The following is a 14,976-nucleotide window of genomic DNA, read 5'->3' as shown; positions in this document are numbered from 1 at the left end:
TATGCCATATCAGGTGATTACGGGCCTTGATACAGCACATGTATTGAATTTCTCTGAACAAATGCGAAATAAGTAGCGACATCTGAGCCGATACATTATCGTAGCAAATAATTTAGAGCTCAGATTTACGCCTTAAGCATTACGCTGTTTTCTTAATATATTTTGGTAACACACCTTATTGGTAGAAGAACCGCTCAGCAGGGAATCGTAATAACAAACAGCTGGTTGTGGAGTACGGTACGAAGAAACTTAGTCTTTGACTCGTACCTCGCCGCTTTTTTTTGCCTGGTCTCGGATTTTGCGCAAGCGATTTATGCTTGTTCATTCAAATCTTGTGACCTGAACTACACGGCTTCCCTCTCAAAAAATCTTTGGGTTTCTCCGAGAGAGTTGTTCATGAGTTTGTACCGGTTAGGAATTCAGATTTTTTAACACGGTCCTTTATGCAACCCCTATGCTCCGAGGCGTCTGCCCTGCCTGTCGCGAAACTGGCGATAGCATTAGTTTAGATGGCATTGACTCACACACTGATCCCCGAAAGCCTTTTATGTTTTGTTAAGGGGCACCCCTTTGGATAATGACACCTTAATAAGGATGTTGATTCTGCAAACTGGTTAAAAGATCATAGACGAACTGACAAAATTATTATTGATATCCAAACTCAATTAAAAGCGACCTTAATTAAGAAATGAAGACTGTAAAAAGAAATTCGCTTCACGGACATCTGAGGTACCAGTGAAGAAACCATTAATAGAAAATTGAGAATTTCGTTATAACATTATCTTTTGGAAGCTTCATACGGAGATGGGCTTTGCTGATCCACCTGAATCTGTGTTCATCTACTAGATTTTTTAACGAGTTTATCTGGAACTATAGGCAGACTTAACAGTAGCATCTATCAATCTATGTCAAATCTAAGGGAATTCTGCAACAGACTTTCGGCTCTGTTATAATTAATTAATACTAATTAATTATATTAATTAATATTAGTTAATTATAATACTCTGACAATAAATAAAAAAGAAAGTATTACAGAGTCTCGGGTGCGATTAGTAATTTTTCTCAGTGCCCATATTAATCATATTCCTAACACCCAATTTCACGGCATAGAAATACCACACCGTTCTTGCGAATAAAAAATGATTATTTGTGATTTTCCGTCTTAGTATTTCTCTCACCGAATAATTTTGCTCACCTACATTGTAAGTAATTCCTCTTTATTTTTAGAAATTAAATTAATAAGCCTATAAAAATATATGCGCTCATCTATACTCCATGGAGAGTAAAAGATAATTTTAACCACCTTAGTTAAATCCTATATTGGAACCGTATTTGGATCATTCTTGAAACATTTTTGTCTGTGCAATTGAGTTTAAAGGGAAGAAGGCTTACGATTTATTGAAATGAGCAAATCCAAACCATAAAGAGGTAAGAAATATATTTTACAGGTCACAATTGCTTAACGGATTTTACCGCACTAAATTTGCGTGACTCCTAAAATGTTATGCAGCAACTCTATTGTTAGCCCGAACTACACTCAGTGCTCATTTTTGGGGAATTGTATTATTTAACTATCTGAACAGGAAAACAAGATTTGGGCCTTTAAGTTAACTTCAGCTAAATAGAATAAAGTTACTCGATGACAACCATTCGTTTCGAAAACGAAGTTATTATAGGGCTCACACCATGATAGCCATTCAAGTCGTTCTGCGTTCAAGACTTTCTTCAACACAAAAAAAAACGCTCCTACGACGTCCCAATCCCAAAACTCTTCTCATCTGTGCGTATGTAGCGATTCCGACGCCCGACTACGTTGACGTTGAAATTTACTTGTAACAGCTAATCTACATCCTTAACTCCTCTATCAGTCTACTAAACTCTAGCCGCCTAATTCGATCATAATTCGTTAAACTTTGACTAATGCGTATTTCTCGATCTCCTCCCCCCTCAGTCACCCTCAAGACCACTTAGTGGAAAATTACTGAAGGGTTATTTCGAAGAAACATATATTGTAGAAGAGACGGAGTACCTCTCTTGTCACGTATAACCAACTCATTTGATCACCTGATGACATCTGATACTACTCCATAGAGCTTAATAGAGCACTTTATGGGTGCATCCGCAATAACTATTCCTAAAGAGACGTCCCCTGACTACACCAGCCTACGATAACAACTTACAAACGAAGAAAAGCTTTAGGGAATGAAATCTTGGTATGAAATGTTGTCCAGGCACTCACTATCAATATTGTCCTTTAGGAAGGTAGCGGAACCTAAGCCAAGATATGGGAGTTCCCCACTCGCTAAATTTTCATACCTCAATCTATTAACTTCCAAAAGCAGTTACTTTATCCCTCACAGTAGCGAAAGATAGACGAGAAGGAGCGGTGGGGCTAAATCGGAACAGTGGCTTACTTACTATTTTACCACAGACATTTTGAGCTGCGGTCGTTAAAGCCATTATGCGAAGAACATTTGTGCCTAACGTATATATCTATATGACATACCTAGTTGGCAGTGATAATGAAATTATCACCGTCAGGAGGCACGTCGACGCGTGTTTCGAGTATCGCGAGAGCTATGCGTATTGCGTCATCCGCCTACCTATTCAAGTAGAAACCAGGATAAAGGCTGCTAGTTTCTATCAACATTTGCACGCTGGTTACGGTCTTGATGTTACAAAAACTTAAAATATACGTCCACATCTGATTTGACAACGATTGTGGCATATCCATTAGTTTGAGTGATCCTTTTTTTAATATTTTTGTGAGTGACATTACTATTCATATTCAAACATATTCCACGTTGGCAAACTGTGAGGCAAAACTGAGATTACTTGGTTAATAAGTGTACTTATCTGTTGATAATTTATGTACTACATAAACAACCATTGGTCAATCGAGTATGGTTACCTTTGAAGATATCTTCACGCCGCAGAAAGCTGCCTCCCTTTGTGTTCTGATAATAGCATGTGATGACACTGTTGCTTGAGGAGCATTTTTGCGAGGTACGAAAATTGCGTGTATTGGCTATCCATCGCAACGCTCGAGCGATTACACGCAATTTTCGTGCCAGAGTTCGTTTTTTAAAGACATACATGACTCGAAATGGGGTGTAGCTAATGGCGTTACCCTCGTCCATTACGTTGTCGTGATCATAGGTTATTTTTAAGTCCCACCGGCGACAAACACAGCTAGCTACACAGCCTGTGCGACTAGAGTCGTTATTATTGTTATCCTGAAGTCGATTGCAAGTATTTCCATTGACTGATTTGAGTGCTTTTGTTACCGATAATAATGGGATTGGGAAAATGTCTCACGGAACAGCAGCAGACTCTATCGCCAAACCCACAAAAGAAAAGCGGGTCGAAGTGTACAGCCGGCAATTTAGCTTAGGGGATAAAAAAAAAAAATAAGGCATTTCTGGCATCACTAAAAATGGGAACCCAAACTAAGTGGTGCGCAACGGGGTCAGAAGATAGGATCAGAGCTGAAAAAACCGATTTGTAGTAGTTACATTAGAAGGTGGTGGGGCGTCGGGTTGCTGCCTTCACAAACATCCTACGACGTCGTATCCAAATTAATGGTTTCGACTGCCACCAGCCAGCCACCGAAAAAAACTGTGCAGAGGGTACGCGTGTTAAACCACTCTAAAGATTGGAAGGGATTTGCATTTCAGATGAATTGTATTTTAAGAATTTTGGTGCTAACGTGCCCCACACGTCTACAAGTGTTCTAGCAACAGATTGTATGAGTCCTACTTAGTTTAGCAAATCAAGCATTCAAGCAAAATAATGATATTTACAGCGAGAGCTCTATAGTTCGTCAATTGGATTATGGAACAGTGAGGTAACATAAAATTCTGCCTTAGGTTCGATAAGCCACTATGTCAAAATGTGTCTCTTAGAGTGTTTGTCACTAACAGTGTTGAGATTCTGGCTTGGGAAGTCACCCGGTTCGAATCTGATCGAAAACGTGTTGCATTATGTCAAAGGGCGAGTCAAGATTGAACAGGTGGTTATAAACATCTCGCAGCTCAAACTACACTGCTCCTACTACATAGCAGATATTGTGAGCAGGTTTTAAACACATATGTGGAGGAATGGACAACTTCCACGCTTGTGGCTTGTACTGTTCATTTATGCTGGCTAAAGAACTACGTTTCACAATTTTACCAGTGTCGTCAAATCAAGGTCTTGATGACTTTTAGGGGTCCATTCTTCAATGGAGACAGCACCTTCTTAAACGTTGGCGCATACTTTTTTTTTACAAGTTGCATTGGGAACTGCGAAGAAAAGAGATTCGAACGTGGCGACGAGGTTTGGAAATACCGACGGTTCCAAGCCTGAGCTGCACTCCTACAAAATATCCGTTTAAATTTACCGCCTCTATGAGTTCTCTCTATTCTCTATAGAAAGCACAACTCAACTTGCTGATGGACCTGGAATGGACAAGTATAACAGAACTGCTCATCCGGCGCTGCTAAATGAGCTCTATTCCTGAAAAATTGGAAGTGAAGCTAGCCTATTTGGATTGTCCTGCTTGTTAAGCCCTCTATTTAAATTGTCAGTTAGTATAATATGAATTTATCGATGTAGTAACTAGAGTTATCCGCAAATGTTCTCCACGGAGGTCGGATGCATATATCAGACGTGTATGTTTAACCGGGAGGTTGTGACCATAATTGGGTCACCGTGTAAAAAAGTCTCATTCGCTTCAATATCTATCGGAAGAGTACAGTGACCCCATGGCTGGGGCGGCCGGACCCCATGCTACAGAGACCAGAGGCGTGGGCCCCTTTGAATCCACTTCATTCAAAAGAGTACTACTTACAATACACTAGCTTGAATAAAAGCGGACTTCAGCGAAAGCCCCAAGCGTGACGCATTTTCACAATTGCAAGACGTTTACTGCTTCATGCAATGACCGGGATACCACTGGTAGTAGTTATTACAGCCACCGTCTGTATCCGTGTTGTCTGGTTGGTCTTGTACTGCGGCTTTGAGTTCGTGGAAACAGCCCTTTGGACATGTGCAATATCTGTTCACGCCATGCTTTGGTTGTGCCGAGCGGGTCGCCGTCCTTTATTTGCTCGTTGAGTGCTGCTCTGCGCCAGCTACACTATGTAACTACATTCATGATTTTTCAATACCAGGGGAAATACTTAACGTTAGCCAATCTTTAGGAAAGGTTTACTATATATCTGTAGTTTCGGGTTCCAAATGCTTCTCTAAGTAGCAGGCGCTTCCTCGGGTCTGATCCTAATCATTTTATCAGACAGCATGTATCTCCTAGACGAGGCCTAATGATATAGTCAAAGGTAGATAACATTTTAGTTCACACGGTTATTACGATCAGCAGTTGTAGTATATTTCTACGAGCCTCCGTTAGTGTGACGCAGCGTTTGAAGCGGTTTCAAGCACAGAAGCTTTCAAAGAACTTCACAATTTGATTAGAATGTGGCTGGCTCATACTTGATAGCAAACCTCCAGTAAAGTTAGTGGTACATGAGAAGCAAAAAATGATCAGTTTAATCATGCCCAAAATGCCGTTTCCATGTACCCATAGCAAGATTAGGCAATTAAGAGTTAGTTCTAGACGCATAACAGTAAAGGCATACTTGTGTGACTAGACTTAGCATCCATATAGCTAAGAGCAAATTATAGCATCAATGCTGGTCAATGAAAAAATTCATTAAATGCTTACCATGTAAATTCCTCCATGTGGGTGAGAGTCCCACAGTACCAGACAAAGCACAATTCTGGTCTGCGTAACCTCCAATACAAAAAAAACTCTGTCGAAGCGAGTAACATGTCTGAGAAACATGTATTTATACACTCGTGAGTAAACATGAACTTGAATTTCTGCTTACTATACCAGTAAAAAACTGGAGATCTGATGGTTATCTATTCTCGTGCAATGCGCAACAAAAAGAGGTTAGAATTATATTTTGATAAAAATGCTTTTATACTCCTTATTGGTGCATGAAATTGCAAAGGCGTTAAAATTGACAGATCAATAAAGACGGCTGTTTTATTTGTGAGATAGCCAGGATAATTGAAATCGGTTATGATGATATACCTATGGTTAATGATACGTCCGTGCCTTTCATATAAATATTATATCTCTCCTTACCCGAGACTAGAATCAGATAGAATCAGAAAAACAGGAACTCATCTGAAGTCTAGCTCCTAGCGAGGCAAGATAGGCCAAAAAACCTTTACGTATAATAAATGGTTGTTTTGACTGCCAGTTTTTTGTGCCTATCCAGTGAGGTACAGATCTAATTAATGTGCCGTGCACGCACGCATCGTTAGTGCCTGTCGCGAATGCGGAAACATCCATAAAGCGATCGATACCCGTGACAACTGAAGAAATTGTTCAAGCAATGGCATAAGAGAAAACAGTAAGCCACTGAACCTTTCGTCGTTATGAAATGTAAAAAAGAATGGAACGATTCAACTGATTTCATGACTATAGCTGATCAGTTTTTACTATTAATTCAAGGCATCTATGCTCTATAAATGTACACCAAAAATTTGGGTACATCGTATTAGGTGCTGAACTGGGTTGCAGACATGAAATGGGATAAATACAGCTGAACTAACAATCCTCTAGACATCAAACTTTGTTATTTTTTTTTTACATGCATATACGACGCCTTGAAGCTTTCGCAAGTATTCGGAAGGCCTGTGATATAGCTATATATATATATATATATAGCTATATATATATATATATATATATATATATATATATAAAGAGAATATTAAAGACCAATATTATTTATTATTAATTATGTTAAGTACGTTACGCGTATTGTAATGCACCGATCGTAGCTTCGCTTTTTCGCGGGCGAGGCCGGCTCTGTTAAGTTTTGAGCTATGCCCTAAAGACCGTGTATTATTCAATAAAGTATCACTCCGTTTCCATATTGCAAAATTTGAAACGATTCTCTAAAATAGCTTTTTCTGTAGAACTGCTGGAAGCCTCTGACACATGGCCTATGGAGAAGTTATGAACGATTCGTGTAGTCTAAGGATCTTCAATTTATTATCAAGCCACAAAGCGATCTCCATTAGCAACAGACAGGCGTTTTCATTAAATTAGCTTTTATTCAGTAACTTAACCGTATCACTGCATTGTGTGCGCGATTTGGAACCGGTAATCCGCGACAATGTTGCCAATGTCTTTGTAATACTTATATTCTATATAGATTACTTCTAAATTCACTAAATTAGATCCAAGTTACTGGTGAGATATCCTAGAGCAATTACAAGCTTTCAACGCTTCGTAACTTAACAAGTATTAAGTAAACAAAATACAATTCCTTCATTTTTCAAAAAAAAAAATGTATGCGAACCTTGAAAACACAGAAGTAGGTGATGGAGTTCGTTGGCCAAATGTGTCTATTTTGAAAAGCTGTAAATAACAAACACTAGCAACATGTAATAAACAAGTATTCTTTAATACGAATTTCAGTAATGTAAACTTGTTTCAAGTTTACATTACTGTACAAGTTGTTTCAACTTACGCTTATCATACTAATATTGGACTTGAAGAAACATCATTCGGTTACCTAATTTATTGAAAAATAGTATATTTCTGAGAAATCCACTGGAAAGAAAGATTGGATATTGCAACGACTTTTGTCAGCGAACACAGACCGTCGTTGGTATACGACCGCCATTTTAGCACGACCTCCGTATTAGGTGAGACAGATTTTCTTTTTCTTTCGAAAAATGTGGTATTATATTAAACACACTAAGCTTCAGCTGTGATATTTAGTAACACGAAAGGCAATTATAGTTAAAATACTTAAATATAGAGAATTAGATAAATAAGAATGCAATAATAAAAGCGTAATAACAGATCTAGACCAAAGCACACACTTTGTGTAACTACGTTTAATAGTAGAATTGCGTTTCATTAATTAATGAAACCTGAATAATGTCTATATCCATTTGTCAACTGGCAGAAGAACGTGTCAGATTGCCTAACGTCTCTGGGCTACACGAGCTCCCAATGCAAGCATGTAAAGTACACAGCCAAGGATTACGTCCGGATAGAAGACAGCCGGCAATCTCACCTGCAAGAAGTAAATTGAACACTAAAACTAACACTTACCAGCTTCAAAGCAGACGTTTTTCGTTGATACAATGTAATGAAGAAGATTCAATTTTTTAACACTCAAGTTTGCTTGACGCTTATTTGAATTTACTTATTTCAGAACAATCTTAGAGGGAGTATACGCTTATATTACTTTAGCTGTATAATATATTATATGAGATATGTTTACTAAATAAAGTTAGATTTAGGATTTGTTAATTCGTGAAAGAGTTTTTCAGTTACCCCAAATAGGAATAGTGGAAGGTAATCTAATGCGAAAAACTCTTGCCTAAATAATCGGGGAACCATAAGTTCCGAGCTTTCGTCCGAGATTTTCGCTTAAAAAATGCGCAGTTTACATGTGCACTTTACGCTGTTAACGTCCTCTTCGTAGACAGTAATTTTATTAATGGAGGTCTACAGTGACTATTGCTGTTTGATGAAGCAGATTCCATCTAACATTCGATTTAAAAAAACTGATGTTCGCCAAAATTTCCAGTATAGCTACCTGTATGGCATTCATAAGAGCCGGATAACAGCCTTTTGTGCGAAACTTTGTACAACGGCCTGCCCTCTCATGGGCGCAGCATGACCGAGGTACATACGCACGCGTTGCCTCCACCGGGTTGTCACTGCTCAGACAGAACGTATGTGGTCAACTTACTTCACTGAAATGCTGCTTTAGGTTAGTATTCTCATTAGTTAACTTAGAAATGTTCAACTTGTAGCTAACAACTTTTCATAGCAATCTTCGGCAGAGAAGAACTACCGTGGTAATGACGAAATATTAAAGTTAAAAAAAGCAACAAAGAAACGCAAGCTCTAGTATCTCGAGTTGCAGGTTAAATACGGTAACACCTAACCGTCTCCTATCATCTATATCTAGTAGCCTATATACACAACCCGGATGCGATAAAGATAATCGATAAAAGCTCATACGAACAACATCTGCGCTCCAATGGTCATAGATGACCAGTCGCTGACATTATTAACTCCACAACAGTTCATCTCAGAATGAAGTGAGTCTACAGAAGGCCTCGTCTCATCGTCGATCATGTATTGGTACATCGCAAATTTCAGATCCTCTGGAAGCGCTATGCGCGCATCGCGACTAGATCGGATCTCGACGTAAGCATCAACTGATAACGCAACAATAGCGAGAACACAGTGGATGGAGAAAACCGTCAGCGCAGAAATTAGGCGTGGAGTTAATCTCCTGCAAACATATGCACTAAGTTTTTGGGTATAAATTTTCAATCATAATCCAGTTAGACAAGCAGCCGTACGCAAACATATCTATGCAGAGTACAGTTGCAAACGCGTACTCGGTAATCTTCCCTATATACACACACTAAGCGACGAAACGCTTTGTATTTGTCTGACTCGGTAAAAACTTAAATTATTATTTTCCGAATACGGCAGTTTACCTTGGATACATCATCTTGACACAGTGCCTCGTCCAGGCAAGAGAAACATTATCTTCATGAGGGCATCATATGTTAAAGAGCGTATGTAACGATAATCGGTCTTGTTAAACTGCTTGATCAACTTAATGATTTGCATCAATCTGTATCTCGTCAAATGGTTCGAACGCACGTCACTATACGATTCCCACTGACCCAGCCCGCAATGGCGGCAGTCTAAGTATCTAGTCCTTTCAGTACATTTGAATATTTACTGTGAATTAACTTAAAAAAGAGCGTCCGATCAAACACGTTCTTTTATTCAACCAACCTATAGAATAGAAAAGTTACTGATGCGCATCCTGCATTTTAGGAGCACGCGAAAATACAAAGTGTTAATAATAACTAAACGACAGCTTTACCTTATGATAAAGTCGTTTGCGCATCTTAAATAAATCCATACCAGATATTACGTAATGACTAACATTTTCTTTAAGGAAATTGATATACAGGCATGTTAACGTAGATAAGCGGAGGCTCTATAGGCCCATCTAGGCATAACAAGTTTAGTATTCACAAATTTTGACTACAACTTGACATGATGAGCGCTGAAACCGTCATAGGAAGTCCCTTGAAACTCCCGCCTAGCATTACGACACTTCTGAGAACCAACCCACGTAGCACCAATGTGGTAGTAATGGATATGGCTTCCTCCAGGAGGCTCAGCGTTAAGTGCGGATCATTTACTCTTATTTTTATGTTCAATCGGAGCGTCATACTGTGATTCTATATTAAGTTACATTGTAACATTTGTTCTAATGAGAGCATTAACTTGTAGTACATTTGCATTCATTGTTGAGAGGCAAGTTTGCCGTAAGACTTGTTTTTATTCGGCAGAATGCATCAACTCAATCATTATCACTTAAACAAAGAAAAATGATGGAGATCTTATTAACACAGTTGTGAATATTTTTTTATATAAAGAAATATAATTTTATATGTGAAAAAAAAAACCACTCAGGATGTTGACAATGGATTCAAACGCATTTCAAGAGGATAGTTCGAAAAATTATAGACACAAAGGCGTTTTGAAAAATAGAAAAAAAAAACTATTCGTAATAATATCACAAATGCGTACTATTGCCCTGGCTAAAAATGTGGCCGTTTGGATATTTTAGATACGCCCAATAAAGCCGCTCTAACGTGGTAAGAATTTCAAATTCATATTTATTGCTTTTTTTAAATCATTGCTGTTGAGAGCGCTGCTAGTCGGACATGGCCGCTTAGCACTCTGGTATATCGGATTATCACCCTGATACTGGCAGAAGGGAATATTTGATGCCAAATTGCTCTCAGCTAATGTATACATTTGCCTTGTGTAATACTTGGTATCTATTCCAACTTACTTTTAAGTTACTTAAAAAAATGATGATTAATTATTAAATTAAAAAGTTACTTCTAAAAATAGCATGCATTCTTGTGAAATAAGTTGTTTTCCTCATTTTGAATAAATACATTGTATGATGAAGCTCATCGCAGTACCATGGCAGATGTCAATATATTTTCAGGTTCTATGAAGAGGTTATGTCCGTGTGCTGACGTGACAATTCAGCTCCTCGAATTAGTTTAACATGGTTTGTTCTAGTATTTAGGCCACAGGATGATCTGAAATAAACTTCCTGCTTTGAATCGAATAACTTTCGACCTAAATGGCCATAGATAGGTTGAAAAATTATCAAAGCCAATAGTGGCAGTTTAATACTTCTTTCCAGCGGCCTGATCTACTGCCTGACTCAGATCAACCACCGCAGGGATACAACAAGAAAATACTGTGGGTTACGTTGGATGAAGTAAACATCGACACAAATTAAGATACCTCAGCATTGCTTTCGCATTTGAAGATGACAAGAGCGTTAGAAGTTATCAACAACAAACAAAGCTACACAAGTTATATTACTCTTTAAAACCTAAATGAATATGAGACCAATAAAAAAAAAATTGAAGTGACAGTTTTTGTCTAGCACTCGCCCAAGACCTGAGCGCACCGTACAAATAGCCTCGATTAAGAAAGTTCAATTAGTAAATCTTCTCAAATATTTTATACGGTGCCTGTCATTCGAAGCATTCTAATTCAGTTCAGATCCCAAAGTAGACTTGAAATACACCTACAACTGTTTTTATTGGACTATAAAAATCTCTCTTCCATTTTACTGATTAAGTCCAAAATTATGAATAGTAGATAATTCATAAAGTTAAACGTTTCTGATCGTAGTTCCTTACCTGTTCTGTTTAATTTGTAGAGCGATGCTTCCACCAAAAAGTCCAAGCACAGCGATAAATCCATAAAGGGCGAATCTGCATAATTCCACAACTCTCCAACTGGAATTGGTTGGCTGAGCCCATCGAACAGGAGACGGCGCGTACACGATCGATAGGAGCATGATACTCGTTGTGGCTAGTGTCAATCCGGTTGTCCCTAATATCTGTTTAATGTCCCGGATTGGGGTTAAATTCGTACGTTAGACCCGGCAAAGCATCAACTCGAAATCTAAAAGTAACGTTTTTCTGGTAGTAAATCAAATACGGTTTGTTCGTGATTTTTGTCAGTGATTTAGATCATGTTTTTGTGTCTTGCGCTTTTTCGTGACATCTTATGTAACATGTATTGTTGCATGAAGCTACTGAGGTTCAATGGCAAACTCTGCCCAGGTAGATCACTGTCATGGAAGTTCCGATTCGATGCTCTATTTTCTTTTCCGAGTCGTATATGTGCGATATGATTTGAAACGGTATATTCGAGAAAAATTATTAGTCGTTTGTTATACTTGTGTAGGGTGAAGACCATAAGAAGATGCAATCTGTTGGACTCACCAAGTTCGAAAGATTCGCCATCTCTTCAGGACCACAGACGGGGTCCGTTATTAATTACAAAAATAGAATATTGGGAGTCTTTTGATACTTATCACGCATATAATACCACTCGTGTCAAAGAAAAGTCCTACGTTCTTAAGAAAAGAGTCGCTTCGTTTTTGCAATACTATGCGAAATCATTCTCAATGTAATTCTAAAGTAAATTGTATACTAGTTTCTAATAGGAGCCCGATAAGATGAAGAACTAAATTAACCAAAAATGATGCACTATTTCAATAATTAGCAGCGATGTTGAATGGGTTCTGGTCAACTTTCAACAGTAAACAGGCCTGGAATGGGTTTTATTGGCTCGACTTCGGTTCAATTTTTTCGAAAAGGCCATTGTCTGTTTTTATAATTGTCGCGTTCCTGGTGTGTAGCACAAAGTCGATCCAATGCAGAGCCAACTGCAAGGTCATTCAACCAAAGACAACCTGCAAGCTATCTTGGGGTTAGAAAAAGACCCCCAAGAAAAGCGTTTCCTTTTATAACAATCTTGACTCGCGAAGTTTGCTTCTGGTGGCCTACCGACTGGCATAAGAGAGCTCTGTGAAGAGCTCCTTCATCGCTCAAGGACATTGGATAGGCAGCTGGTGCGGTATCTGCGTTGTGAGAAGATAGGTCAGGAAAAGAAGGTAAACAGTTTAGACTGAACGGAAGTACTCGCTTCGGAATCAGCCATCCGAATGATTGGGGAGATCGTATTGGGACGGCAAAAGCAATATACAACCCCGGCCGTAGCTAACTCACTCCGTTCATCTCCAAGTGGCCTCGCCGTTGGCGCATCACCTGCGGATTGCGCTGGCCGACCGAATGGGTCGCTTAGTCTGGTTCCCATCAGCATCAGGAATGAAGTCTACGACGGACGCATCGGACTAAAATCGAGGCAGTGGCGTGGGGACCTAGTGAATTCCTGACGGCGTAAGCAATTAGGTACTAAAAGATCCGAGAGGGTTTGAGAGGAGGGCCTTACGGGTGGCAGCGCCTTTAGATTTTTAATAGTGCTTTTACTTCGGTTCCGCACGACCAAAGATTACCGCTCATACACTGTTATAGCTAGCGCACACAGATAGAGCGTGGACTAACAGAAATCTTATATTGAAAAACGGTAACCATTAGTGGGTTGGTGAACTTCGTCCCATCAATTTAAGCTGTCTCAGCATTTTTTCTTTCATTTTTCAATTGCCAATCAAATATCGTGTGAACGTTCAGCTTCGGTACTATCACTTAAATAGAAATCGACGAAGCAGAGGTTTACACTCGTCGAGGCTATAGACGCATGGTAACGTTAGAAACTGAATCCCTATGGGCGGCAACAAAATCATTGATTTTCTCAAACTAAGCAGGGTATAGTGTGCGGTAGCCCACATACCCAAATGGGTTGCATTTGACGAGCAGCAGCGATTTCGATGCCGCTACGATATCTCTCTAACAGTTTTTCTACTTGATCTCAAAACTGTCGTAAGCGACTGATTTTGTTAAAAGACTGGCCGCCAAACATCATTTTTCGACTCATGATATCAACTATACAATGTAGTGGAAGTTGTTGGGTCTGACCTTGATACTGTTATGATTGTAATTACCTATTCTAATCAGGGTTTTTTGATTCGAAAGAACGCCGGTTCAGTAGGAGAAGTGCGCCGAACTATACGAAGTTGCTCACTACTAACTATTCGGTCAAAGCCGTCGAAATAATTCACAAGCTTTATCTTGATTTCTCTTGTATTTCTAGAAATGGTTGCTTTGTTGCTAGAAATCACTCGCCTAAACTGCTCACTTAGAAGCTCAAAATGCTTACCTATGGGATCCTACAGAGTACTCGTTTAGGTTTATTCTATACATAATATTATACTAAAGCGATCATATAATACAGTATAAAACACATCGTATCTTTTTACACAAATGAGCATTATATCTATATATCGAGTGGAGTAGCTATTAAATGGAATTTATACGATGAGAATTAGTAAACTAAATAGAGAACAATATGATGTTGTATAAGAGCTTATTATGTTATATGCTTGAAAATAAAACCACTAATCTACATAATGATACATCCAACGATGCTCTAGAAGAAGTTTTATTTGAATTACAAGTATTGAAGTTAACCTAAGCTGTACAAATCTTGTACCCATTATGCTAGTGGGCCAATAGTGGATACCAGTGTCTTGTTATAGTCTATTTGATGCCATTGAATTTCAAGGCAAGAAAACACCTAACAATCTGTTAAAGAACAATTGTATTAAATCTACTTTTTAAATTAGCTGTTTTCTTTCGTTAAGTCACAAAAACGTATTTTCGTACGTCTGTTTTGTGGGCACCATACTAACAAACAATGATGTTTCGTAGTCCACCGACGAAGCCGGAAGTGTTCGATCGCCAGCGTTTGAAGATTGTCAATGCCCATCTCAAAAGTTCATATCAGACATCAGCCGCTCACACAGCGCATGGTTCCCCCGTATCACGCACTATTTGGTGTGTATCTAACTCTGGGGCAGTTTATTGCGTCACTGCGGTTATTTCGGGGACTTGCCGTCTGTCTATCTACATGTATAT

The 14,976-nt window shown here is 38.8% G+C and overlaps 1 protein-coding gene across 2 annotated transcripts; it reads right to left on the bottom strand.

Annotated features, from left to right (window-relative positions):
- Positions 1-7,845: 7,845 nt before the first annotated feature.
- On the bottom strand, positions 7,846-12,600 carry LOC111247286 (uncharacterized). 2 transcript variants are annotated; one of them, XM_022798010.2, is made up of 5 exons: positions 12,382-12,600; positions 11,791-11,993; positions 9,051-9,338; positions 8,616-8,739; positions 7,846-8,087 (listed from the first exon to the last, which is right to left on the bottom strand). In XM_022798010.2, the coding sequence occupies exons 1-5, from the start codon at positions 12,400-12,402 to the stop codon at positions 7,995-7,997; spliced, it is 729 nt and encodes a 242-aa protein (XP_022653745.1). In that variant the 5' UTR covers positions 12,403-12,600; the 3' UTR covers positions 7,846-7,994. The 2 variants fall into 2 exon arrangements, with proteins under 2 accessions (XP_022653745.1, XP_086841033.1); XM_086984907.1 differs by having other exon boundaries at positions 7,863-8,087; positions 9,051-9,323; positions 12,382-12,595.
- Between the last annotated feature and the right edge of the window lie 2,376 nt (positions 12,601-14,976).

This window comes from Varroa destructor, unplaced genomic scaffold, assembly GCF_002443255.2.
Source record: "Varroa destructor unplaced genomic scaffold, Vdes_3.0 BEIS01000003.1, whole genome shotgun sequence".
NCBI classification, from domain to species: Eukaryota; Metazoa; Arthropoda; class Arachnida; order Mesostigmata; family Varroidae; genus Varroa; species Varroa destructor.
Note: the sequence above shows the minus strand (reverse complement) of the source record. Positions and strands in the feature narration are given on the sequence as shown.

Coding starts and splice junctions, on each gene's coding strand:
- LOC111247286 (XM_022798010.2), bottom strand. CDS start 12,402: ATGGCGAATCTTTCGAACTTG. Junction 11,994..12,381: donor TGGCGAATCTTTCGAACTTG/GTGAGTCCAACA, acceptor GACATTAAACAG/ATATTAGGGACAACCGGATT. Junction 8,740..9,050: donor ACCATTGGAGCGCAGATGTT/GTTCGTATGAGC, acceptor CTGTCTGAGCAG/TGACAACCCGGTGGAGGCAA.